Source organism: Herpailurus yagouaroundi, unplaced genomic scaffold, assembly GCF_014898765.1.
Source record: "Herpailurus yagouaroundi ecotype Mexico unplaced genomic scaffold, PumYag 199, whole genome shotgun sequence".
NCBI classification, from domain to species: domain Eukaryota; kingdom Metazoa; phylum Chordata; class Mammalia; order Carnivora; family Felidae; genus Herpailurus; species Herpailurus yagouaroundi.
The window spans coordinates 11,566,602-11,594,430 of record NW_024412430.1 but is presented as its reverse complement, the minus strand read 5'-3'; the positions used below and the strand labels follow the sequence as shown (position 1 = coordinate 11,594,430).

General features: G+C 46.0%; 1 protein-coding gene across 1 annotated transcript in view; it reads left to right on the top strand.

The window, feature by feature from the left end:
• The window catches only part of PIP5K1B (phosphatidylinositol-4-phosphate 5-kinase type 1 beta), a 185,407-nt gene that overhangs the window by 137,386 nt on the left and 20,192 nt on the right, over window positions 1-27,829 (top strand). Inside the window, exon 13 of the mRNA XM_040449410.1 lies at window positions 26,138-26,255. Within this exon, the coding sequence (XP_040305344.1) occupies window positions 26,138-26,255 (118 nt within the window). The remainder of the gene's footprint in view (window positions 1-26,137; window positions 26,256-27,829) is intronic.

Sequence of the window (27,829 nt, the reverse complement as noted above, 5' to 3'; positions counted from 1 at the left end):
ACCCAAAGAATAAATATGAGCCCATATTGATCTCACGGTCCAAAGACCCAAAGAATAAATATGAGCCCATATTGATGTTAGTATATGATTGAATGAATGATGAGTGAGGGAGAAGAGTCACATCTCCATTGCAGAATACCAAATAATTTATGTAGCTTCTCTGCCCTCGAAGAGGTAGACCGTGGCTCCCCATACCTTGAGTAAGGGCTACATTTGGTGGTTTGTAACCAGAATACAGTATGGAAAGAAGGGTAGGGGCAACCCTGCCGTGGAGAAACCTGATAAACACCATCTTGGCCAGGCAATCCCGGTTAACGTCATCACGGATGGCATGTTAACAGTATATACCCTTGATAGGAGGTGATGAAAATAGTACTTTACCTCTGTGATCTTCCTCCCCAAAACCTAGACACCCTAACCATGGGAAACATTACCCAAACCCAAATCATGGGCCACTTTATAAAATGGCTCTTAAGTACTCCTCAAAAGTATCAAAGTCTTCAAAAACAAGGAAAGTCTGAGAAACTATCACAATGTCTAGCTAGAAACCTGAGGAGATGTAATGTGGTACCCTGATAATGTGGCCCTGGAACAGAAAAAGAACATTCAGGAAAACTGACAAAATCCAAATACAGTGTGAAGTTTAGTTGTGCCTTTGTTGTTGTTTTATTTTATTTTATTTTTTTAGAGCACAAGCAAGAGAGGGAGAGAGGGAGAGAGAAAGAGAGTCTTAAGCAGGCTTTGTGCTGAGTGCGAAGGCTCGGTCCCATGACCCTGAGATCATGTCCGGAGCTGAAATCCAGAGTCGGATCCTCAGGGAGGCGCCTGAGTGGCTCAGTCGGTTAAGCGTCTGGCTTCGGCTCAGGTCATGATCTTGCAGTTCATGAGTTCAAGCCCCGTGTGGGGCTCTGTGCTGACAGCTCAGAGCCTGGAGCCTGCTTTGGATTGTGTCTCCCTCCCTCTCTGCTCCTCCCCTCCTCACACTGTCTTTCTCTGTCTCTCAAAAATAAAAAAAACGTTAAAAAATTAAAAAAATATAGAGTCAGACACTCAACTGACTAAGCCACCCAGACGCCCCCAGAGTTTAGTTTAAAAAAAAAAAAATGAGTTGGTGCTTTTTCCCTCAAAGTGACTTCACCAAAATTCACACCACAAGCATGCATTATAATAGCACTTCGTTATAATGTGAGTTTAAAGGATCATGTTTAAAATTACCTCTTGAGGCTTTATTTGAAAGAAGTCGTACTCATTATACAATGTGTACATAGAAGGACAACTCAGTCTTCTAATAGTGTGGGTCTTTTTTTGCAACTGGGCTTAACTGTGATTAATGTTATCAGGCAGATTATATTTCAACCTGCCATGGAATCTGCATCCATGTAAGGCTGGATATGGATGACCTTGGCTCTTACAGCTCCAACTTCCAGTCTCCAGAATTTGGGGACGGATCAAAGATGTTTTTCAGGCATATGTGCCAAGGGTAAGGAAAAGTTCCTTGCTGATATTGAGCTATCCATACTGAACGTGCAGATAGCTGTGATTTTTTTTTATGTCCCAAATGTAGAAAACCAGGCTTGTGTATCTTCCAAGGGGAAGGTTCACGTCCGACCGCACTCCATACACTGCTGCCTTAATGAAACTTACCCATAGACTTGACTTGGCAACATGTGTCAGCATCGTTACGCTACTATGCTCTTTTTACACCCACGCCAGCCTTTTCCACCCTCAGGAAGATGAAAGTCAAAGCAAGAAGACATATGGTTTCTCTGAAATGGTTCTGTGCACACTAGGGATTTTTATATCTTAATAAACAATCAGCCGGTCCCTTCCTGAGAACGTGTTACATTTCCTCTGAACTCGTAAACTTTGCTTAGGTTTCGTTTGTGGGACTAGCCCTGGGTAAACACGCTCAGCTTGGTCCAATTTAAGGGTGAATCAAGTACCGTGTAGAGATAAACTACGTCCCCACATATCGTAGGTCGTCCTTTTCTTGGGGACCTGCATGCCCCTTAATAATGATCTCTCCTAAGAGATTATATATATTTCCTGGATGCTCCAATTGAGTTTCCGATCAGCTCCCTTTTAGGGGAGATTAATGGGTAGAATGCATTGAGATAGGAAAATTAAAACTGCGTAAGGCTGCGTCCTCCTGTAACAATTCTGTAGAAATAATAGATATCAGCTAGGATTTTGTGCTTGCAAGCGAGAGAAACGTAAAGGCAATCACTGGGAAAATCGCAGTTCCTAAAATGCTTAAAATTCTGGCTAAAGCCACTTACATATATAAATAAATATTACCTTAGATGTACTCCCATAACCTTTTCTACATCTGTAAAAGTGGGAATAATCATCCTATCCCATAGAATTGTGTTTTGTTGTCGTTGTTCTTGGAAGCCCTCTCAGGGTCCTTTGCAATCCCTGATCCCTTCCGCCTCCCCAGATGTCACCTTTATTCTGACTCATAACACTGCTAACATTTCTGTGTGTGTTTTGCCCGGCTTTGAACATTATGTAAACATAATCATACAGTGTGATTGGGTCTAATGTCTTTGCCCAATATTATGTTTGTGTTTTAGCCACGTTGTTTGGTATGGCTATATTTATTCTCATTGCTGAATAAGAGCCATTATAGTCTACAAATATTTATCCTTTTTTTTTTTTTTTTTTTTTTTTTTTTTGAGGATGGACATTTGGGTTGTCCATAAAGCTTCTAAGGATATTCTCCTACATGACTTTGGGTGTCATATGAATGCATTTCTCTTCTTTTAAGCTTATTTATTTTGAGAGAAAGAGAGCATGAGCGAGGAGGGGTAGAAAGAGAAATCACAAGAAGGCTCCGCGCCCGAAAGCAAGGCTCAGTCTTACAAAACATGAGATCATGACCTGAGCTGAAATCAGGAGTCGGATGCTTAACCAGTTGAGCCACCCAGGCGCCCCCGTGTGAATGCATTTCTGTGGGGTCTATACCTAAAAGCGGAATTGCTGGGTCATAAGGTAGGTGTGTGTTCATAAAGTTTTCAACTCAAACTGTCCCCAGCAGTATGTAAGAGTTCTGGTTGCGTTACATCCTGGCCGGGGCTTGGCATTAACCATGGAACTGTTGGAGGTTGAACTCTGAATCACATCTAGTAGCTCGTTGAGAGCTTGTCCTGGTGATGACTTAATAAAAATTAACTGTATTTCCACACTGTTGGGAAATACACATAGCATCTGCAGCTGTTTTCCATGCTTTTGCAACAAATGATATTTCGGTACGCTTTACTAGTATCGTTTTTATCTTATGGGAATCTTAACTGGGTGGGACAACGTGTTAGTCCTCACTGAGCTGAACTCTTTTTTGCATGTGTCTAAAGCTTTGCTAGGTGAAGTGTCGCTTTGGCCGCTTCCACGTGAGCGTCCTGTCCCAGCTCCGAGTTGCATCCCTGAGACAGGGAAAGCACCAGGCCCTGCTTCTCTCAAGCTGTCGCCTGCTCTCTTCCCCGTTCAAAACCAAGACAGGCATCAGTCCTGCCTGGATCACGCTGGGGTTTTATTGGCAGCGTTAAAACGTTTATTCACTTACCAGCTTGCCAAATCTGGGTCTTGCAGCTTTCTCAGGACCTCCTCTGCTTCCTGTATGAAACTGTGATGATAACACCGACCTCAGTGGGTTGTTTAAGTTGTGAATGAGGCGGTATGCAGAGCCAGCTTGGTGCCTCGGTGAGGGGCAGTTATTACTGTTATTAGGGGTGATGGCTGTTGTTGCCCGATCTTAGGCACAGCGTGCTTAAAACTGTGGAATTGTTTGATTGAACTGTGTTTTTACTTTTTTTTTTTAATTTTTTTTTCTTAATGTTTTTATTTATTTTTGAGACAGAGAAAGACAGAGCATGAGCAGGGAAGGGGCAGAGAGAGAGGGAGACACAGAATCGGAAGCAGGCTCCAGGCTCAGAGCCATCAGCACAGAGCCCGATGCAGGGCTCGAACTCACAGACTGTGAGATCATGACCTGAGCCGAAGTCAGACGCTCAACCGACTGAGCCACCCGGGTGCCCCTGAACTGTGTTTTTAAAAAAGACCACAGACTCAGAATTTTAAAATAAGACTTAGCCATTTATAGGAACAGCATTGACAGAAGGTATAAGAAAAGCAGTCACCAGCCCAGGGACTCTGACCACCACCCCCTATTTTCCTAACACATCAACGTTATAAAATATCTCTAGTGCCCAAGCACATCCTATGCCTCCCCCTCTGACTCCTTCTGGGAATTACTTTCTGATCTACCAGAAAAGGGAGGCTTGTTCTTTCGAGTTCTTACACTTCAGTAAAGAAGGCTGATAATACACACTTGAGAGAAGCTCAGATAGACTTTTGGAAACTGGGGAAATCAACGCATTTGTTCAAAAGAACTAGAGGCACCTGGGTGACTCAGTTGGTTAAGCATCTGACTTTTTTTTTTTTTTTTTCAACGTTTATTTATTTTTGGGACAGAGAGAGACAGAGCATGAACGGGGGAGGGGCAGAGAGAGAGGGAGACACAGAATCGGAAACAGGCTCCAGGCTCTGAGCCATCAGCCCAGAGCCCGACGCGGGGCTCGAACTCATGGACCGCGAGATCGTGACCTGGCTGAAGTCGGACGCTTAATCGACTGCGCCACCCAGGCGCCCCAGCATCTGACTCTTGATCTAAAGGTCTTGAGCTCAAGCCCTGCATTGGGCTCCATGCTGGGCGTGATGCCTACTTAAAACAAAGGGGTGGGGGGTGGGGGGGAAGTGTGACCTTGGAAACCTGTAGGAGGGTCTAGTCTTCATGGTTATTCAAGAGAAGAAATTCAGGATGTGTTTGTTGAGTTTTTAATTTATTATGAGACACAAAGTTCTCTTGATGTTGGAGCCTGATAGCCTCGCTTATGAAAACTGACCATTATTTCACCCAACACCTTAACTTTATAGATGAGGAAATGAAGGTGCATAGAGGTGATGGTATTTTCTCAACATCGCTTAGAGAGGTAGCTGCAGACTCAGGATTGGAATCCAGGTCCTTCATCTCTGGATCCAAGTGACCTTTCCATCGATGTTTTCTTGGATCTTAGATTTTATAAGAGAGGATGTTGACTTTCTAAAATCGTTGACTGGGGAAATTTAAAATTGTTCAAAGGATCATTTGTTCTTCTTGAAATTGTTTTCCAGTGAAACTCCGTGCCATCTAGAATTATAGCTAGGGTTAATCATGGGTTGTCAGGACCAGGCACTGTGTCAAGTGTTTTAGATGCTTGTTCATTATGTGCTCGTAACAGGACTGGCCTAAGCTTTAATGATTACGGCGGGTGTTTGGTTTTCTCTGGCAATTAGTAGGAAATTGTCATACGTACGCAATACTGCGCAGAGTGGATTGTCTGAGATCACCTTTCCCACACTTCGAGGAAAGGTTTTGGTAAGACAAACTAGGTCATTAATACCAAGACAGATGAACTTTGATTCACCCAAATGTTGTGGATCTTATTTCCTTAATATAATCTTCCATGCACACAGGTAGACGCTCCTTGTTAGTTTTCAGGTTTCAGAGCCAAAAACAATGGGTCCCAACTCTTCAGAGTCAAAATACCCATGTAATTGTGTTTTTACACTTGATCTTAGCCAAAAGGCCGAGAAGCGATGTGTTTTTAATGGGAGTTGATTAAGAAATGACACACGGACCTATGAACTTGAGTGCCTCTCGTAATTATTCTGGAGTCCCACTGGGCTCTGCAGTTCACTGATGGGTAACATTTTGCCCGACCCAGTGGGGATTCCCGTGGAAACAGCAACTTCAGGAGATGTACAAAAAAATCGCTCCTGACGTTTTCCTTTGCCTCTGTCGAGCGGTGCGCGGGAACCTGCTCCTTCTGACTCGCGAAAGGCGGCTGTCAAATTTTGTGAGCCGTGGGTCAAGCACAGCCATCACTGGAAATTAAACTGTGTAAACTTAACAGTTACAAGAGTTACGTTTTTTAAGGGTAGTCGTCAACACTCATCCATTCTTGGTGACTTTACTACGTGTCTTTTATTTGTATCTTTTATTTGCTCCTGAAGGCACTTAGATACGCGGTGTCTGTCTAGTGGAAATACCCTATGGTGGTGCGCTACTGTGCGTTTCTTCCCGTGACGTCACGTTGGTAGATTGACGTCGAAGTATTTACTCCACAGCAGTTGTCAAGCGCTGTGAGTCAGGGCTGCGTTTACGCTTTTGTCGATTGTCTCTTTTTTTTTTTTTTTTTTTAACTTGGAAAGCGTATGGGAGCTGTAGCCATTGCCCGGCCAGTGGCACCAAACATTGAGGAAATACTCTTCCAATATTTGGAATGCTTTCCCATTCAGGAAAGATGTAGCCCATATCCTCGACAGAGGAGTGAGATTCGGACACGTGCCTTTATTTCATTATCGTCTTATTCGTGTAAAGGAAAACATGAACCAACATCCTGGTGGAACTACAGACTCATCATTTGCAGTCGTAGGTTGGCTGTAGATGCAGACGTTCTACAAAACTCCACAGAAGCGTTCTGTGACAACCGGTTATATGGAAAGTTAGGGTAAAAATGAGTACATGTTAGGGGCGCCCGGGTGGCTCGGTCGGTTAAGCGTCCGACTTCGGCTCAGGTCATGATCTCGCGGTCCGTGAGTTCGAGCCCTGCGTCGGGCTCTGTGCTGACAGCTCAGAGCCTGGAGCCTGTTTCAGATTCTGTGTCTCCCTCTCTCTGACCCTCCCCCATTCATGCTCTGCCTCTCTCTGTCTCAAAAATAAATAAACGTTAAAAAAAAAATTTTTTTTAAATGAGTGCATCTTATTATAATTTGTAAACTGGGTGCTACACCTCCTTTGTCAGTCAAATGTATAATACAGATACATCTCTTTCTCCCAGAACACTGGTTCTTACACATTTATCAGTAGACCACTCCCTTGGTGCCAGGGAAGTCCATAAACTGTCTGTTTCTTCGTTATCATCTTCAGTGATAAAACTAATAACAGCTAAAATGATTAAATACAAGCAACAGACTTGCTACTAATACCCTATTGAATCCTCACAGATGCTCTTACATTGCCGGAGACGAGGAGACAATGCGGAGGATAAATTGAGGCACCTCCAGCTTTAGTGGAAAAGAGGCCATTTAATAGTTAGCTTCCGAGGGCAAAGAGCATGGCAGACACTTGCATATAAATTATTCATGTCTACCTGCAGTAAATGAGGAAAGTTCTGCTCTACCACTATTGTACGGGTAAAGGACTGCTCTAGTCCCAGCCGAGTAACAGTGGTGAGCGGGGAAGGCCTGAGTTAACGACCCAGAGCTTTCAAGTTCCTCCCCCTGAATCATCTCAGATGCAAGAGAACAAGTCCGACTAAGGAAATGGTGTGAAACGACACATACTTGGAGAGCATTTTTGTGAATCGCCATTGAGAAGTTTCCCGTAGATAGGATTTAGACACACATACGAAAGACGGGCATTATCCAAACTAAGCCGAGTTTAAAGCAGATGCCAAAAACGGGTCACTTAGACTTCTTGGAAGGAGGTGGAATGACTGGGGAAGAGTGTCATTTCGGTGCAGCTTATAAACGTGAATATTTGTATTTACAGAACGCTAGTCGCCGCATTAATGTGTCATGAAAAGGCAGATGTGTGAACCGTGTGAGATAATGGGCGGCTTATGTTGCGGTGTTTTACAAAGTGCCTAATCACTTCTTAGCTGACCTGTGCGTGCTTTTTCTGGAAGGCAGAGTTTATTGTGGGTGACACGTGGCGAATGGCTGTGTGCCTGACCCTGGTATTCCGGCCTCCTAAACACCAGCCAGGTCCAGCCTCCAGAGCCACACTGCCAGCCCTTCTAGGTGCTCTCGACCCGGCTACAGGGCAGAGCCCACGCTGAACCTCGAAGGCATAGACGGGGCCTTCGTCAGTGACCACCGTCTGCCTCCTTATTTGTTGCCACATCCCAAACTAGATCATTCTGGTCCCCCGCCATTCACGGAAGCACACGACGCCATTTCTGGGCTGCACGTCAAGTCTTACCATGCTTCTAAGCCAGTATTTCCTTTTTTTTTTTTTTTCCCTCTTGTTTTTAGATTTCAGTATATATCACAACTTAATAACATTAATTTTGAATGCCTGTGACACATCTCTGCAAAGTACTTTCATGAAAAATTTACATAGGAAATAGTACGTGTGCAACTCGTCAAAGTTTTATCATGCCAAATACATTGGCAACTTATTCTCCTACTTCCTGTTCTTTCCATGTGCGATTACAAACTGTTCTCCCCTAGAATTCGTTTGCTTTTATAACATACAATTAATAAAAAGGTATATGTCAGGGCACCTGGGTGGCTCAGTCAGTTGAGCGTCTGACTCTTGATTTAGGCTCAGGACATGATCTCACGCTTCATGAGATCGAGCCCCAAGTGAGGGTTTGTGCTGACAGCATGGAGCCTGCTTGGGATTCTCTCTCTCCTCTCTTTGTCCCTCCCCTGCTCACATGCACGCTCTGTCTCTCTTTCTCTCTAAATAAAGAAGTAAGCATTTTTCAGTGTGTATCTTTAAGACCTCTGATATGATTTGATCCATACACACAGTGAAATGACCACTGTGGTCCGGCCAGCTAACATACCCATCTCACGTTGTTAGTTTGTTTGTTGGTTGCTTTGAGACCGAGAGCTTGGTTCTCCTTGCCCACATGTTAGCTTGTCTGTTTCCTTCCCCCCGATAGGGACTCTTGAAGGTAGGGACTGTGTTGTGCGTCTCTTTGCTTTTTATTGGTTGGTTTGGATTGGCTGCGGGGGAGGGGGTTGTTTTCTATCAGGTGTACTCTCTTGGTACCTTTCAGATATACAATGCAGTGTTGTTGACTAGAGTCACCATACGTGATATCCTCAGGACTTCTTTCTCTTAGAGCTGGAAGATTGTACCACGTGTGCGTGTGTTGTGTGCGTGTCTGTGTGTCTGTCACGGGAGCACCTGAAATCCACTCTCAGCAAATGGCCAGTATATATATAATACAGTTGTATAAGCTGTGGTCAGCTTGTTACATCTACACCTCTAGACTTCCTCATCCCACAGAACTGCGACTTTGCCGTCTTTGGCCAGCACGTCCCATCCCCTTGCTCTTGGCAGCCCCCAGTGTACTCTGTGTTTCTACACAGCTGACTTTTTGAGACTCCACGTAGAAGTGAGATCATGCCATTGTTTTGTTTCATTGTCTGTAAGGCAGTATTTCTTGAGGTGTAATCACCTGCTTCAGAAACAGGTTGTTTAAAACATCACTCCCTGGGCCTGTGGGTGATCCTAATGTATATTAAAGTTTGAGGATCGCTATTTAAGTGGGTAAATTGACTTTGTTTTTAAATCACTTAATTTTGGGGTACCCGGGTGGCTCAGTTGGTTGAGTGTCCAACTTCGGCTCAGGTCGTGATCTCACAGTTCATGAGTTCAAGCCCCGCATCAGGCTCTGTGCTGACAGCTCAGAGCCTGGAGCCTGCTTCGGATTCTGTCTCTCTCTCTCGGTCCCTCCCTACTCGTGCGCGCGCGCTCTCTCTCTCTCTCTTTCAAAAATAAGCAAAAATTTAAAAAAATAAAGCACTTAGGGGTGCCTGGGTGGCTCGGTCAGTTGGGCGTCCAACTTCAGCTCAGGTCATGATCTCACAGTCCGTGAGTTCAAGCCCTGCATTGGGCTCTCTGCTGACAGCTCAGAGCCTGGAGCCTGCTTCATATTCTGTGTCTCCTTCTCTCTCTGCCCCTCCCCTGCTCATGCTCTGTCTCTCTCTGTCTCAAGAATAAATAAAAACATTAAAAAATTTTTTGTTTTAAAAATAAAGCACTTAGTTTTGTTCCTTATATTATAGGAAGGGTCTTGGGACGAGGAGTCACTGCCTGAGATTAAGGCCGAGTCATGATTTGAAAATGAAAATAAGGGGCACCTGGGTGGCTGAGTCGGTTGAACATCTGACTTCAGCTCGGGTCATGATCTCGCAGTTCGTGAGTTCGAGCCCCACGTCGGACTCTGTGCTGACAGCTCCGAGCCTGGAGCCTGCTTCGGATTCTGTGTCCCCCTCTCTCTCTGCCCCACCCCTGCTTGGGCTCTGTCTCTCTCTGTCTTTCAGAAACAAATAAACATTTAAAAAAAAAAAAAAGAGAGAGGAAAGGAAAATAAGTCCAAGTTGTTCCTTTTAGAGATGCCAATGCTGAACACCTCCCAAATCTTCCCAGCCAGGTACCCCCCTTTCTCTGCCCACTGGAGCACTTTTGATTCCCCTGCCCCTAAACTGCTTATGTTTCTAATGACTCAGGACGGGGTGTTGCCCTATCCAGCAGACACGGGTAGTTTATGCGGCATTTCCCAGTCATTCAAATCAGAGCTTATAATTAGTCTGGCACCGGCCTAGCCACACACGAGAAAACTTGTCATTCCGAACATCTCTGAAGCCAGCAGCCATACTGAAAATCAATTCTGTGTATGGTTTTCCGATAGCCCTGAACGGTTCTGGTTACAATACACGTCTTTGAAAGCAAAGCTGCCTTATCATCTGTTCTCATATTATTTTTTCCAGCAGCTTCTGCAGACTTGATAGTAATTTGGATGCTGACCAAATGAGGCCACGTTTCTGCTGAGGGTAGTCATTTCGGCCCTCTGCATTTTTAGCCCATTAGTATACAGAAGGCCTGAGTAAACTCTAAAAGCTAAGGCGCAAATATTACCTAAAGATGTCTGGTAAATAATAAAGGCTCAACAAATGCTTGGTGGATTTTACTGAGGGTAGGGCCTTTCTTTTTAAAGCTAGAAAACGTGGGGCGCCTGGGTGGCGCAGTCGGTTAAGCGTCCGACTTCAGCCAGGTCACGATCTCGCGGTCCGTGAGTTCGAGCCTCGCGTCAGGCTCTGGGCTGACGGCTCAGAGCCTGGAGCCTGTTTCCGATTCTGTGTCTCCCTCTCTCTCTGCCCCTCCCCCGTTCATGCTCTGTCTCTCTCTGTCCCAAAAAATAAATAAATAAACGTTGAAAAAAAATAAAGCTAGAAAACGTGATGTCCAGTAGAGAAGAGGAATAGTACTTTTCTCAGATCCCCCAAAATATTAACTTCCTGAAGGTTAAGGTTGCTGGTGTTAAGGGGGAAGGGAAGGGAGAGTGAGTTTTAGTGAGCCAGCCTATTTGCCAAGGCAAGGTTTTCCTGGAAACGTTTATATCCCTGTATGGGGTCTCTAGGAATGCTACAACCAAGTGCCACACGCTCCGGTGGCTTCCACGGCAATGTATTGTCTCAAGGTTCTGGAGACCGGACGCCCGACATGACATGTTGGTAGTGTTGTTTCCTTCCAGAGCCTCTGCGGGAGAATCTGCTCCGTCTTGTCCCCTGGTGGTCTGCAGGCTTTGGCATTCCTTGGCTTACAGAAGCATCACCCCGCTCTGTTCTTCGGGCTCGCAGGTGGTCTCCCCGTGTGCCTGCGGAGACATCAGTTAGACTGCATTAGACCCCACCCTACTCTAGTGTGAACTCGTCTTCGTTATATCCGCCATGACCCTGTTTTCAAATAAAGTCACATTTTGAGGTCCAGGAGGCCAGGACTTCAACATAGGAATTTTAAGGGACACAATTCAACCCGTAACACCATCTCTCTGAATGAAGCTTTGCTTTTCTGGACTATTTTTTCCAATCCTTGTAGCAAGTAAGTGTAAAGAGATAGCAGAATATCTGGGTGCCTGACATCATCTGTAGTAGGAGTTAGTTACATCACTGAGGTGCAGTATATTGCGCTGATGTTGGGAATGAATTTCTTCCTGTTCAGTTTCAGAGAACTGCAAAAGGCACCTCCCTTTCAGCATCCTGATTTCAGACTTTCTGAATATGCTACTCTGATCTCAAGCTTTGGTTTCTGGGGAAGTTGAGAGATGGCCAACTAGGCTTAGAATCCAAGCTTTCCGAAGCTGGAAGGACCTCATCAAGTTCAAAGTCCTGATGTTTACAGAGGAGGAAACGGGAGCCCCGGTATATTAAGTGGGTCTCCTCACTCCTCAGCTCCTGTGTGTCCTCACAGCACACACAACTTGTGAGTACCAAGAACTCAGCTACCCTGCCTCTTGTTCTGGGTCATTCTTCCACGTCCCATATTGCTTCTCCCAGCCATGGCGGCCATGGGCCCCCTGGGATACAAAAGGTCTCAAATTCCTGGTGCCCTTGTGGTGCTTTGCTGAAGCTAGAGCACAATCACCTCTTTTCAGTGCCTGCCACTTACCTGGGGGTGTTTTCATGGACTGCTCATATTAGAATTTGTTTTATCCCCCTAAGCTTTACCTCTGGGACCTACTTAAATAGATTATCTCTCAACTCCATGCATAAGCGCTCTGGGAAGGAAATTAATTCTGATACTAACGTCTGCCAGATTGAACAGAAAACATGTTTTTCCAAGAGAACAGAAATGATTCATTGTAAAGCCCAGGAGAAATTTCTTTGATTGTCAAGGTTTTTAATTTTTGTTTTTTTTTTTTTTTTATATTTTATAATGATGATATATGTACTTACTTGCTTTTTTTTTTTTAGCAATCATTATATATTTTTCCTATTTTTTTCAAAGACTTAAGTCATTGACCCAGGCATGTATAAACTATTTACTGACTTCTGTTTTGCTTTTAGCACAGTCCCTGGAACAAAGTAGGCACTCAGTCTACTTTTGGAGGAATGACTTAGTTTCGGAGTAGAAAAGCAGACACGGTTTTCATGCTGACGGTTCATTATTGGAATATAATTTGTTTGCCTCAAGTGTGTCGTTCCACAAATTTTGACAGACGTATACACGCAGGTGACCATCACCAGATCAAGATAAAGAACATTCCCTTCACACTAAAAAGTTTCCTCCCGCCCCTTCCCAGTCAGGACACCCACGGTCACGGAGACATTCTCCTTGGATTTCACGCAGAAGCTGAATATCTTAGAAGCACAGCAAACGCCTATTTCTCTGCAGTAGTTGGCTGTTGGGAGGCAGTATGTGTAGGGCGTGGCTCCAGTCATCAGGCCTGGGTGGAATCCAGGGGCCACCATTCATTAACTGTGGTTCGAGGACTTCGCCCGAATACTCACGTTACAAATAGGAGGAGACCCAGCCTAACAGGGTTATCTTGACCGATTAAATGAAACAATGCATTCAATGAAATAATCACAGTATCGACCTCGCTGTCAGTGACCAAGGCCAGCTTGAAGGTGTATGGGAAGAAAAATAAATCTCCTAGAAATACGTGGTGGGAGAGGTCCCTGAACTTGGAGGAGGGTTCCTTTCTGGAAGAGGTTTCTTCCTCTAACCCCTCCCCACCCCATGCTCCTCATTCTTGCCTGTGTTTCTCAGCTGCTGGGGGCGGGGTGGTTGGGGAGGGGCCCTCAGCTGCCACCAGCTCTTAGAACCGGGAGCAGCGGCACAGATTCCTGTTCCTCGAACTCCGAGACCTGGTGGCCCCTCGTTCACTTGTCTCTTCACCTGCCGGGTCAAAGTGCCGCCCTGGGTGCTGCGTCTGCCGCAGGCTTGGCACCTCGGGCGCTCATCTCTGTGAGGAGACAGGCAGGTTCACCCAGAGCAGGAGCCCCACAGGGCAGCCCTCAGTGGATTCCCCAGACAGTGACCGCGCTCCAACCACCCCCCACCCCGGGAACACGCGGCCTCCGCGTCTAAAAGTAGCAGAAGTGGGAGAGCACCGCAGCACGTGGCTGGCCCGCAGAAAAGGCAGAGAGGGAGCAGCAGATCTCTCTGGAAGCCCCCTGCGTGGTTTGGGAGCTGGGTGGCTGAAGCATTCGAGATGCCCTGACCGTGGCCGAGGGCTTCCCACATGTCAGGGGCCACCCCGGGGAGTCTCGCAGACCCGCCTGCACGCTCAGCCCAGGAGCTCACCCTGGAGGAGGCACGCTGCCCTGGCACCTGCAGGCTGACTCTACCGGGGCTGCAAGCAGGGCCCATGGTTCAGAGTTCCCCACCCCATGGCTGCCTCAGCCCCCCCCCCCCACCATAGCGCCGAGAGGGGAGCTTTTCTGAGAGGGGCGGGGGAGGGGGTGGTTGGCTTGATCATCGCATCGCATCAGAAGTGTGTGTCCCTACGCAGCATCCCTCCCTAGGCCCGAACAAGTATTTGCAGCCTGTAAGTGAGACTTGACTGCCCTTGTGGGTTTTCTCTGCAGGGAGATCTTCCCTGTCCGCTTTTCTCATCAGTTAACGTTCAGGCGGCTAAACTCAAAAGAGCAGAAACGGATTCTTTACAAAATGTTACAATAAATCTGTGCAGGCAGGTCGCGTCCAAGCCCCACCCCCACCACGGAACAGGTGCAGTTTGAGAGGTGAAACTCAAGGTGCTGCTGCTTTGCGTTTGGATGGAAGAGCATGACCCTCTGACCTGGTCCCCTGGATGACTCCATGAGGGGGGCGGGGCCTGTCACTCCCGATATACAGGAGGAAGCCCGGGCTCAGTGTCAGGACTTGCCCAGACCAATAACTAATGATCCCAGGAGCAGGGCCAGTATCTGCGCCTCCACCAGCTCAGTCCATACACTCCCTCTGGGTTTAATCCCCATGGCAGGGAGTCCATTTCTAAAGGGCAAAAACACCCCCCAAGGTGAAGCAGCCTAAAACATGGTGAATCTAAGCAAAACTAAAAAGATGACTCCATTTTTTCTAATATAATTTATTGTCAAATTCATTTCCAGTGCTCATCCCAACAAGTGGCCTCCTCCCTGCCCATCAATGCCTTTCCCCTCTCCTCAACACCCCCCCCCTCGCCCCCACTCATCTACCCTTGGTTTGTTCTCAGTCCTTGAAAGTCTCTTATGGTTTGCCTCCCTCCCTCTCTGTAACTTTTTTCCCTTCCCCCTCCCCCATGGTCTTCTGTTATATTTCTCAAGATCCACATATGAGTGAAAACATATGGTATCTGTCTTTCTCTGACTTATTTCACTTAGTATAATACCCTCCAGTTCCATCCACATTATTGCAAATAGTAGGATTTCATTCTTTCTCATTGCTAAGTAGTATTCCATTGTATGTATAAACATCTTCTTTGTCCATTCATCAGTTGATGGACATTTAGGCTCTTTCCATAATTTGGCTATTGTTGAAAGTGCTGCTATAAACATTGGGTTACAAGTGCCCCATATGCATCAGCACTCCTGTATCTCTTGGGTAAATTCCTAGCAGTGTTATTGCTGGGTGGCAGGGTATATCTATTTTTAATTTTTTGAGGAACCTCCACACTGTTTTCCCAAACAGCTGCACCAGTCTGCATTCCCACCTACAGCGCAAGAGGGTTCCCGTTTCTCCACATCCTCGCCAGCATCTACAGTCTCCTGATTTGTTCATTGTAGCCACTCTGACCGGCGTGAGGTGATATCTCAGTGTGGTTTTGATTTGTATTTCCCTGATGAGGAGTGACGTTGAGCGTCTTTTCATATGCCTGTTGGCCATCTGGATGTCTTCTTTGGAAAAGTGTCTATTCATGTCTTCTGCCCATTTCTTCACTGGATTACTTGTTTTTCAGTGTGGAGTTTGGTGAGGTCTTTATAGATTTTGGATACTAGCCCTTTGTCCGATAAGTCATTTGCAAATATCTTTTCCCATTCCATCGGTTGCCTTTTAGTTTTGTTGATTGTTTCCTTTGCAGTGCAGAAGCTTTTTATCTCCATGAGGTCCCAATAGTTCATTTTTGCTTTTAATGCCCTTGCCTTTGGAGACGTGTCAAGTAAGAAATTGCTGTGGCTGAGGTCAGAGAGGTTTTTTTCCTGCTTTCTCCTCTAGGGTTTTGATGCTTTCCTGTCTCACATTCAGGTCCTTCATCTGTTTTGAGTTTATTTTTGTGTATGGTGTAAGAAAGTGGTCTAGTTTCATTCTGCGTGTTGCTGTCCAGTTCTCCCAGTACCATTTGTTACAGAGATGTCTTTTTTCCATTGGATACTCTTTCCTGCTTTGTCCAAGATAACTCCCTTTAACCTTGTGGTTGCAAATATTTTTCTTTACACAGCCCAGCAAGCGTGGTTTTGAATCCAGAGCGGGGAAACAGAACACGGACTCCCTGTTGGCCAGGCGTGAACAATATTTCCATAGCCCTGATAATATAAATTCCGCATATCAGTTTTCTAATTTTAGAATCAACCCATGGACAAAGCAGGAAAACTGTGGTTATAGCTACAAGATAGAATATAAACATTAACAGACATGACAAAGTAGAAAAAACTTTTTAAGGGTGTCTGATACAAAGTGAGAGAGAAGGGCAGGAACAAAGATGAAATAATATGAGAAGTTAAAGATACGTGGCATATGCTTAATGGAATTTTAAAAGGTTATTAAGTGTATCATTCATAGTTACATACTAAATATAAATAGATATTGGGAGGAAGTGCCGTGTAGGAAAGGTGTATGTCCTTCCTATTGAGGGTTGAGAACCACCAGAAATGCTAAAAAGAGAAATCACTGGGGGCAGTTATTTCTGCCATGTAAAGTGGAAAAAGTGGCTAAATATGGGGGGAAAAAAAAAAGACAATACCATTGCCCAGCTACTTTTATTTCCTGCCCCTCTCTTCAGTGCTGAGATGTTTCCAAAAGAAAATGGCTTAAATAAAACCACGAGAGAAAGAACACTAAAATCTCCACCTAAGTGGCACCTAAGTGGCTCAGTCAGTTAAGCTTCGGACTTTTGGCTTTGGCTCAGGTCATGATCTCGCAGTTGACAAGCCCCGCGTGGGGCTCTGTGCTGACAGCTCGGAGCCTGGAGCCTGCTTCCGATTCTGTCTCCTTCTCTCTGTGCCCTTCCCCCGCTCATGCTCTGTCTCTGTGAAAAATAAATAAACATTAAAAATAAATAAAAAATAAATGTTTTTAAAAAGTGAAATCACTCAAGGAGCTGCCCCCCACCAAGAAAGGGGGTAGGTTGGGGGTCAGGACAGGAAAGTATTTTCATCTTATGTCATTTATATCACGTGATATATTTTTGTTACTTTGATAAAAGAAGATGAGAAGATAAAGGCACTGAGAGGTTAACTTTATTTTTTTAGTTTATTTGGAGACAGCATGAGCAAGGGAGGGGCAAAGAGAGAGGGAGACAGAGAATCCCAAGCAGGCTCCAGGCTGTCAGCGTGGAGTCCAGTGCAGGGCTCGACCCCGTGAACCATGATATCGTGACATGAGCTGAAATCAGACACTTACCTGAGCCAGCCAGGCGCTCCTGAGAGGTCAACGCTTAAAGAAAAAAACTGGGGATCATACCATGTGCCCCCTGAGCAAATGCCCCCTTGAGAATTAGCCATAAAACACTCATTAGGTCTGCAAACAGAAATCAGAGTGTTCCAGGCTATAAAATCATGGATGACTGTTTTCAGCAGGGCAGGCTGGCTGGTGCTCTCCAATGAAGCCAAAGTAATGTTGCTCGTAACATTGTGTGACATCAGAGAACCATTAATGTCTGTCTCTCTGCCGCCCCTCCCCCCCCCTGCAGGGGGTGAAATGCCTCCTCCCGAACAGCTTCCCTATGACAAGTTTGCAACGTGTGCAGAGAGCTGAGCCCTGAGCAGCTGCAGAGTATTGGCAGTTCCTTTGGTTTTACAAGGGAAGAACAGAACTGGGGAGATTAACAGTTTCCTGGATGCCTTGTTGCAAATTAGTCTCAATTAGCCCTCAGTCTGAACTGAGGGAATTGTGGCAAAAGTTGATGGTGCAGAACCCAGGCAGGCAGCCAGACTCTTCAACCCAGCCACGTAACATCAGTTCTAGAAATGGATCTTCCGGAGCTGGAGGCTAAGGAATGGCAGGTCCTCTCCCACAACCACTGGGCTTTCAGGGCATTGCTCCCAAGAGAGATGCTCTCACTTACAGTGACCCCTAAAAAGGGCTTTGGAAATCTCTCAAATTAGAAATTGATTCCAATTTCTAATGCCCAGGAAATCTACAGTGCAGTAAGAAAACAGGGCTAAGGAGCAAGAATGTCCCCTGATGTCGGAATGGTAGAGAAACAAACATGAAATTGACCAGTGGCTCAGGCATTTAAGGGAAAATTCTCTTTAGAACTAATCTTACCTTTACTCCTCAAGGCATTTCCAAGGACGGAGGAAATGGCTGCAGGCAGTGGATCCAGGTGGCTCAGTTGGATGGTTTATTCTTGTATTATATCCCTATTTAAAAAAAAAAAAATTTTAATGTTTATTTATTTTTGAGAGAGAGAAACAGAGTGTGAGCAGGGGAGGGGCAGAAAGAAAGGGAGACCCAGAATCCCAAGCAGGCTCCAGGCTCCGAGCTGTCAGCACAGAGCCCAACATGGGACTCGAACCCACAAACTGTGAGATCGTGATCTGAGCCAAAGCCAGACGCTTACCCTACTGAGCCACCCAGGCTCCCCTCCCTATTTTAATAATTACATTTCATTAATTTTTTGAAGTAGCAATGGACGTTCGCATGCACATTCAAGGATACAGTGGAAAGGTTCTATGGCACAAATAACTTTGTATTCTATGTGAAGCGCTTCTTGATTAGTAAAGATACAGCTTTATCTTCAATGGTGTCTCTGACCTTTATTAATCTCTTGGCTAAAAACATAACAGAATGTTAAAATGAATTGTTTTTATTGTCAGCTTCAACTGAAGCCCAAAACAAACCTGCAGGACTTGAAAAGCAAGTGGCCCAAAACCAGTTGTGCAACTGGTAGCTGACTACCCCTCTCCCACCTTTAAAAAGGGTTAGACAAGGGGCGCCTGGGTGGCTCATTCGGTTAAGCATCGGACTCTCGACTTCAGCTCAGGTCTTGATCTCATGGTCTGTGACATCAAGCCCTACGTCCGAGACTGTGCTGACAGCACGTTGACTGCTTGGGATTCTTTCTCTCCCCTTCTCTCTGCCCCTCCCCATTTGCGTGCATGCGCGCACGCGCGCGCTCTCTCTCTCTCTGTTTCAGAAATAAACATTAAAAGTGTTTTTGAAAAAAATAAAAGAGGGGCGCCTGGGTGGCTCAGTCGGTTAGGCGTCCGACTTCGGCTCGGGTCATGATCTCGCGGTCTGTGAGATCTGTGAGGTCTGTGAGGTCAAGCCCCACGTCGGGCTCTGTGATGACAGCTCGGAGCCTGGAGCCTGTTTCAGATTCTGTGTCTCCTTCTCTCTCTCTCTGACCCTCCCCCGTTCATGCTCTCTCTCTGTCTCAAAAATAAATAAATGTTAAAAAAAATTTTTTTTAAAGAAAAAAATAAAAGTTGTTAGAGAAGCCAAGAAATGAGTGGGGCAGTTAGCCTGTGATCATTAGAGAGAGCTGTCAGGGAGTGGGGGTACCTGTCCCGGCCCAGGAATAGGCACTTCAGTGGGATACTACAGAGGGCAGGATAGTGTCCCATGGAGTAGAGGGGACATACACGTGTCCCCTAGTGTCCAACTCATGCCTGAGAGCCTTAAAACTCCACTGGAAGAGCAGGGAGTTTGCTGTGTACAGATGGTCTACGCCCCTCCCTCCCTTGTATCTCTTGTCTGTGCTTGAAGTATTTGCCTTCCTCGATACTATGTAAATTCCATGAGGCAGAGACGTTGATTTTCATCTCTGCTCCCTCCTGGCCCCTAGACCACAGCGTGCATAAAAGGATGTTTGTGTGGTACATGCAGGAGGCTAATCCCTCCAACAACCTTGCATGTTTGATATTGTTCTCATTTTATATGTGGGAAACTGGAGCTTCTAGTTCCAGAGTTCCAGAGAGGTTAAAAAAGTTACCCAGTATCACCCACAACCACGCACATGAGCCAGAAATCAAAACTGTCTCGTTCCAAAGTTCCCAGTCTGCCTGTGCTGCGTTACCAGCTCAGGTATCTGTTTTCCTAAAATGCATTCTCCCCTTTTCTCAGGCGGTAGTTAGTACCTGACGTAATAGTTTTAGGGAGGTAACATGTCAGTTCTGTGCTCGGATCTCACTCAGTATGTACTGAATAAGGAGGATAGCAAATATAAAGATTAGTGGATTGGTCATGTAGCTCCGTGCCAAGATGTATTGATGTCAGATTATTTTGAGTGCATTTAATGGGACTTAAGTGTATCAATGCCTGATGATTGACATAGGGCTGTATGCATTTTACAGAGTTCTTATGTCATTTTTTAAATTGAAATGTTGGAAGCTTAAATGACTTGTTAATTATGTGCATTTACCATAAAATTTCCCATCTTCATCATTTAATTTTTTAAATGTTTACTTCTTTTTGAGAGACACACACACACACAGAGTGCAAATGGGGGGAGGAGCAGAGAGAGAGGGAGAACACAGAATCCAAGGCAGACTCCAGGCTCTGAGCTGTCGGCACAGAGCCCGAAGTGGGGCTCAAACTCACGGATTGTGAGATCATGACCTGAGCCGAAGTCAGACGCTCAGCCTCCTGAACCACCCAGGCACCCGTCCAGAACTCTTTTCATCTTGCAGAACTGAAATGTCCCCATGAAGTGACTCCCCATTCCCCCAGCCCCTGGCAACCACCGTTCATTCATCTTTCTACCTCTGTGAGTTGAATTACTCTAGATGCCTCATGGAAGTAGATTGATACAATATCTGTATTCTAATGCCTGGCTCATTTCACTTGGTTCCGTGTTCTACAGATTCACCCATTCACATGTCAGAATTCACTTCCTTTTCAAGGCTGAATAATTTCGCCTTGTGCATATGTATCACATTGTGTTTATCTGTTTCCTCCATCGGTGGACATTTGATTGCTTCTGCCTGTTGGCCGCTGTGAACAAGGGTGTATTTGTTCACTAGGGCTGCCTTAACAACGCAGCATTGACTAGGTAGCTTAAACACCAGAAATGTATTTTCTTATACCTCTGGGGACAAGAAGTCCAAGATCAAGATGGCAGCAAGTTTGGTTTCTTCTGAGGTCCCTCACGTGTCTTCACACGGTCTTTTATACGTCTTTTGTGCACGTACACATCTCTTAAGGGCACCAGTCATATTGGATTAGAGCCTTTCCCAGTGATCTCATTACCCTTAATTACCTCTTTCCAGACTTTATCTATAGACACATTGTGAAGTACTGGAGGTCAGGATATCAACGGGAGTGGGGTGGGGGTGTGGGTGGAGGGCGGTCAGGGGAGAGACAATGTTTAGCCCGTAACACAGGGTGAACATAGGAGACTCCGTTTTCAGTTTTTGGGGGGGTATATACCCAGAAATGGGATTGATGGATCATATGGTAATTGTGTTTTTCACTTTTTTTTTTTAATTTTTTTTTCAACGTTTTTATTTATTTTTGGGACAGAGAGACACAGAGCATGAACGGGGGAGGGGCTAAGAGAGAGGGAGACACAGAATCGGAAACAGGCTCCAGGCTCCGAGCCATCAGCCCAGAGCCTGACGCGGGGCTCGAACTCACGGACCGCGAGATCGTGACCTGGCTGAAGTCGGACGCTTAACCGACTGCGCCACCCAGGCGCCCCTCACTATTTATTTTTAATGTTTATTTTTGAGACAAAGAGAGACAGAGTGTGAGTGGGGCAGGGGCAGAGAGCGAGGGAGACAGAATCCGGAGCAGGCTCCAGGCTCCCAGCTGTCAGCACAGAGCCCGACACAGGGCTCGAACTCACGAACTGTGCGATCATGACCTGAGCTGAAGTTGGTCGCTCAACCGACTGAGCCACCCAAGCGCCCCCAGCTCTTTCTTTTTCTTTTAATGTTTATTCATTTCTTTTCAGAGAGAACACACTTGGGCAAGTGGGGGAGGGCAGAGAGAAAGGGAAAGAGAATCCCAAGCAGGCTATGCACTGTCAGCGCACAACCCAATGCAGGGCTCGATCTCATGAACCGTGAGGTCATGACCTGAGCTGAAATCAAGTCTGGCACTGAATCGACTGAGTCACCCGGGCACCGCAAGCATCCGACTCTTGATTCCGGCTCAGATCCTTATCTCACAGCTTGTGAGATCAAGCCCCATGTCCGCAGTCTGCTGACAGCATGGAGCCTGCTTGGGATTCTCGCTTCCCCTAGTTCTCGGCCCCTCCCCCACCTGTAGACCCTCACACATGGGTGTCACCAAGCATGCTCTCTCAAAATAGATTAAAAATAAACTTAAAGAAAACTCCCACCCAATAGTAGTCATTCCCTGTTCTCCCCCCACGTCACCCCCACCCCCGGCAACCACTCCTCTGCCTCTGTCTCTTCTAGATTCGCCTGTTCTCTACAGTTCACATAAGTGAAATCATACATATGTGGTCCTTTACGACCAGTTTCTTCCATTTAGCATAAGGTTCTCAACATTCCCCCATGTTGTCGGACACATCCGTCGTTTGTTATTCTTCTGCTGAATGGCATTCCATTGTAGGACTTATTTACCCGTTCATCAACTGGTAGACATTTGGGTTATGAACACTTCGGGGCTATTCTGAAGCCTGCGTCCTGGGAGCATTCGTGTACAGGTTTCGGCGTGGACGTATGTTTTCATTTGTCTTGGCTGTTTGTCTAGGCTTGGGATTCCTGGGTCAGTTGGTTTTCAGGACCCCCCACCCTGTTTTCCAAAGCAGCTGCACCTTTCTACAACCTCGTCAGCAGTGGAGGAGGGCTCCCGTGTCCTCACATCCTCTCCGGCTCTTGTTAGCATCTTTTTTTATAGCCATCCTCGTGGGTGTGAAGGTGGTATCTTGGTTTAGTTTTTCTTTGCATTCCCCTAATGAGCGATGATGTTGAGCATCTTTTCATTGGCTTATTGGCCATTTGTATATCTTCTCTGGATAAGTGTCTATTCAGATCCTTTACTCATTTTTCAACTGGGAGATTTGCCTTTTTATTGTTTTAAGAGGTCCTTACGTAACCTGGATTTAAGTCCCTATGAGTCTCATTTTCATCCCCCAAATATAATGATGCTCAGAATATTCTGTTGGGATAGGAAAGAATCCTGACACATGTGTGAAACAGTACAAATAGAGTGGGGTTTTGTTTTGTTTTGTTTTTTTTTTTGGTATCTGTTTGATTTTATCAAATTTGATCAGATAATAACAGAGGGAATCTGGTATTTCTTGTTTTCTATAATATAACAGTGTATTTTAGGTAAAATAATTCATACATGTGCCTGTCAAATCCCACAGGATACCCTATTTTTCTCAACCATGCTAGTAGCTTACTCATAGTTACCAAAAATAGAAGATAAATGTTAGATTGAAAAATATCTAAGTTTACTTCCAGGGGAGTGACTGGATCACAAAAGGATGGGAGAAAAAGGAACACGACTTTTAGCTATATTTTATGCTACATCTATTGCCATTAAAAAAATTTTTAATTTTAAGAAAAATCACTTCCAGGAGCACCTGGCTGGTTCAGTCCATAGAGCATGCAACTCTTGATCAAGAGTTCAAGCCCCACTTTAGGCACAGAGCCTACAGAGCTTTCCAGAGCCTCCACCGAGCCTCTGGAAGTGAAAACTCACTTCCAGAATCTTCTTAGTTATACTCTTAAATATCACAACTAAAAACTCAGACAAGAAGGGGAAAACTTCGCTTTGAACTTCACCAAATAAATTCTGTGTTCATAAAATTCCCCAGAAGCCATTAGAGACTTTTTAATTACATAAAAATAAACTATGAACCCCCAAAATAGGGATAAAAATCAAAAGTCATACCACACTCATATGTTCTCTGACCACCTTGTTTCTTGGTTTGATGTTTAAGTAGCTAATTCGTCTTTTGTGAGTGACAGTATCGCAGCTGAAAAGCAAACGTCATTTAAAACCCATCACTGCATCCTTTTGGTGCAAAAAATAGCTTGAGCAGTATTCACGGCTACACAGTGCTTCTCAAAGCAGCTTCCCTTGCAGGCTGACAGTTTACCAAACCAAGAAATCTCTAAAGGTTTACAGAATGGGGCGCCTGGGTGGCTCAGTCGGTTGAGCGACCAACTTCAGCTCAGGTCAGGGTCTCACAGTTTGTGAGTTCGAGCCCCGCGTCGCGGGCTCTGTGCTGACAGCTCAGAGCCTGGAGCCTGGTTCGGATGCTGTGTCTCCCTCTCTCTCTGACCCTCCCCCACTCCCACGGCCCCCCCCCCTCAGAAATAAACATTAAAGGTTTATGAAGTCAACAGCTCCATGGAGAGAGGTCACCCTCACCCTGCTCTTTTAAGTCCTTCGGGACAAACTGCGTGTCCCACACTGTGGGGTTTTTGAAAACAAAGAGGACTTTTTTTTTCTACAGTGTCCAGAATGTAGGAGAAAACCTGTCCAGGCAGAGTACAGTGGCTTTTACCCCTTCGTTTTCACGTTCCCCCGCATCACCAAATGAGAGGCCCACAGGAGACTCCCGTGCCCTTCTCACTACTTTCGTACTATTTTTACAGTTATTGTTTCAGTATCTTTTATGATCAGAAAAAAATGCAAACGAATCTGATTTATTAAGACTCATACAATTCTAGTGATCCTTTTTTTTTTTTTTTTCCAGTACTGAAAAGGTCAGGATTTCAAACTATGTGACATAGCTTCAACGGATGGGTAAACATGTACGGAAGGAAAATGATGTGTCGTTCCCAGAGTAGGGACGGGCAGAGGATTAGAAGGTCCTGTCGGTCTCCTGTTGAGCTGGGAGGCTCCGACAAAAAGCTCAGAGGATGGCTTCGGACTAGAGTTTTCAGAAGCAGTGAGCTAGGAGCGGGGCCCTGCAGGGTGGCAGGACCTGGTCACAGGGCAGGACCTGGTCACAGAGCACACTCTCGCTCTCTCGTCCCCTGGCAGGTGGGCTCCACCTGGCAATGGCCAGCCCCTTGCCACAGCTCACCGGGCCCCCACAGTCCTCTCCCCCACTGCTGTTGGCCACGCTGTGTTCTTGCAGAACCTTCCCGCGAAAAATTCCCAGTTTAAAGATCTAACTTGCGCATTCCTGAGCTCCTAGCTCGATTCCCAGTGTCACCACTGTCAATCAAAGTGGGCTGATTACTTCAACAGGTGCCAGTGGCTCTCCCATCATGACAAAACAAGGTGGTTTTCCCTCGTACCTCACTCACGAGTACGTCTGTCTGGCCGCCTTCCTTTGCGTCTGTTGTCCTTCCTGTTACCAAAGGCACACGTAGGCTGTTTTCACCAGTGCTCGGTGCCTACGTCAGTCATCATTAGGCAGAGTCTAGGCCTTGGACAACAGCATGAGCCTCACCTTGGAGCTTATTAGAAATGCAAACTGATGGGCCGCCTGGGTGGCTCAGTTAAGTGTCCCACTCTTGGTTTCAGCTCAGGTCATGATCTTGCGGTTTGGGGAGTTCGAGCCCTGCATCAGGCTCTGCACTGTCGGTGCTGTGGAGCCTGCTTGGGATTCTCTCTCTCCCCCTCCCCTGGGCGCACGGTCTCTGTCTCAAATAAATAAACTTAATTTAAAAAATGCAAACTGATGGGCTCTGTGTCAGATCAACTTCATCAAATCTGGGGGTATAGGGCCTAGGAAACTGGGTTCTAACCAACCCTCCAGGGGATGCTGATGCACACTTAAGTTTGAGAACCACGGTTACAACTGGACCTTCCCCGCCTAAAAGGAAAAGAGAACAGTAGAGAGAAATCGTCACTACGGGTGGTGCACAAGGTTATCTTGATCAACTACCAGAGCATGAATACTCCAAGTGGAAAATGTAGGCAGTGGGAACCAATCTCTCAAAGTCAGAGCTGACCCGTGTGCCTCTGGACTATAGCTCTCCACCCTCCCGAGGCTGGGGACCCACAAATCACGTCTCAGAAATGTAAAGCATCTCATGGAGGAAAGTAGAAAAATCTGCTGATGCCACCAAGTTCCTTAAACTCAAGTGAGCCTATCTCCGGGCAGGACCTTATTTCCTTTGAACTCTCAAAATCATTTTTTTTTAAATGTTTTTTTTTTCAACGTTTATTTATTTTTGGGACAGAGAGAGACAGAGCACGAACGGGGGAGGGGCAGAGAGAGAGGGAGACACAGAATCGGAAACAGGCTCCAGGCTCCGAGCCATCCGCCCAGAGCCCGACGCGGGGCTCGAACTCACGGACCGCGAGATCGTGACCTGGCTGAAGTCGGACGCTCAACCGACTGCGCCACCCAGGCGCCCCTCAAAATCATTTTTTTTTTTTCATCCCAAAAGGCTTTCCCAAACTCTGCTTCTTTAGCCACAACTTTGCGAGTATCCGTGGATTTCGCTCCGGAGGCCACGTGCTCATCGTTCTTCTTTGTTTTTCCAGTAAAGGGTTACCTTCCAGTTCAACATTTACCTTGGAAGAGGGGACCATCTACTTGACTTCGGAGTCCAATGCTCTGGAAATGCAGGATGATAATGCCTCCGTGCTGGATGTCTACTTAGTAAGTAATTTTCATTTCTTTCTCTTCCCTTCTGGTTGACAGACGGACCCAGGCCTCAGCCAACACAAGAACAGGCATGCTTGGGTTTTAAACAAACAGCGGCACCCTGTCACTGCTGCAAATGGCGTGTCTTTCCACAAGCCATGTTCTCCCACAGATCGCGTAGAACATCACACAAAAGAAGAGGTAGGGTGAGACGCAAAATCGGCGTTATGTAACCAGAGCACAAGTCCCCTGCTCATGAGGCGGGGTGTGGCTTCTCCACGTTACTCTCGACAAAGTCAGGCCTTCTTGAACTCAAATGTGTATCCTCTTGCGTGTAAATCTTCTCGAATCCTGGATCACTGCCTTGGTAAATTGGTAGCTTAAGAGGCACAGAACAGGGTTGTGGGGAAAAGTCAGCACTCAAGAATCTTGGCGCTCTCCCTCAGTTGTCACCAACCAGCTGCGTGATCTGGACGGGAACCTCTCTGTGTGTCCTTATTTGCCAAAGAAGGGAAGTAACACCCGCCTCCCGAGGCTGCTTACAGGATGAGGAGTGATCCCGTGTGTGAACACCCTTTAGTGCCTGCCAAGTTGTCTGCGGTGGCTTAACTGAATTATTAGATGAGGGCTGGAAAGATACATGATGGACTCAAGTGTAAAAGAGGACAAGGGGCATTTACCCTACGAAGTACATCCCACACGCGTTCCCCACATCCTTGTACACCTGCACAAAAATCCCATGAAACAGGCCAAGTGTTGATTTCAGGTTTTCCACGCATGTGTGTGCAAGCTCCACGTTGGGAACCAGCGTAGGAACACCCCCACACCACCATTTTACACTTGTCCATATGCCCCAGCCTAGCCCTGTATTCCCCTCAAGTATACTCTGGAGGACATCAGTCACCGAGAATGCTACTCGTTATCCCAGAGGCCTCCAGTGTCTTCCCTCCCCTCCCAGAGTAAGATCCACAGTCCTCAAGGCCCTGCATGGTCTGATCCACCCTGCCTCTCTGACCTCCTTTCCCTGCCTCTGTCTTTCTTGCTGATACCATTCCAACCACACTGGCCTTGGTGTTCCTCCCGTAACCAAGCATGTCTCTGCCTCAGGACCTTTGCATTTGCTATTACTGTCTGGACATAATTTGTTGTTCCATGCTTGCTCCCTTCAGTCTCAGCTCAAACATCTCCCTCTCAGATAAGCTTTCCTTGACCTCTTACATAAACCAGAAGCCGTCTCCCCACAACAACCATTGGGAAAGGACCTCTGAATATCCTGATTGTGGCACTAATAGAATTTTTTTCCACTGGGCAACACTCCTCCCACACCGCCCCCACTTTTTAAAATAAGCTATGATGTATTGTAAAATCCTTACAGAAGAGCTGGTTCCTCTCTACCACCAAGAAGATTGGGAATTAAATAGGAAAAAAAAAAAAAAAAGGTTTATAGTAATTTTTTGGTCCCAGGGCAAGTTTGGTTTTATCGAGAAGTAGAAGTTGGGAAGTCTACAATGAAAGAGGAAGTGAAATCTCATCTTCATGCGCTACGAGTTTGTGCTCCTTGTGTGTTTCTTCTAAAAACCAGATTTGCA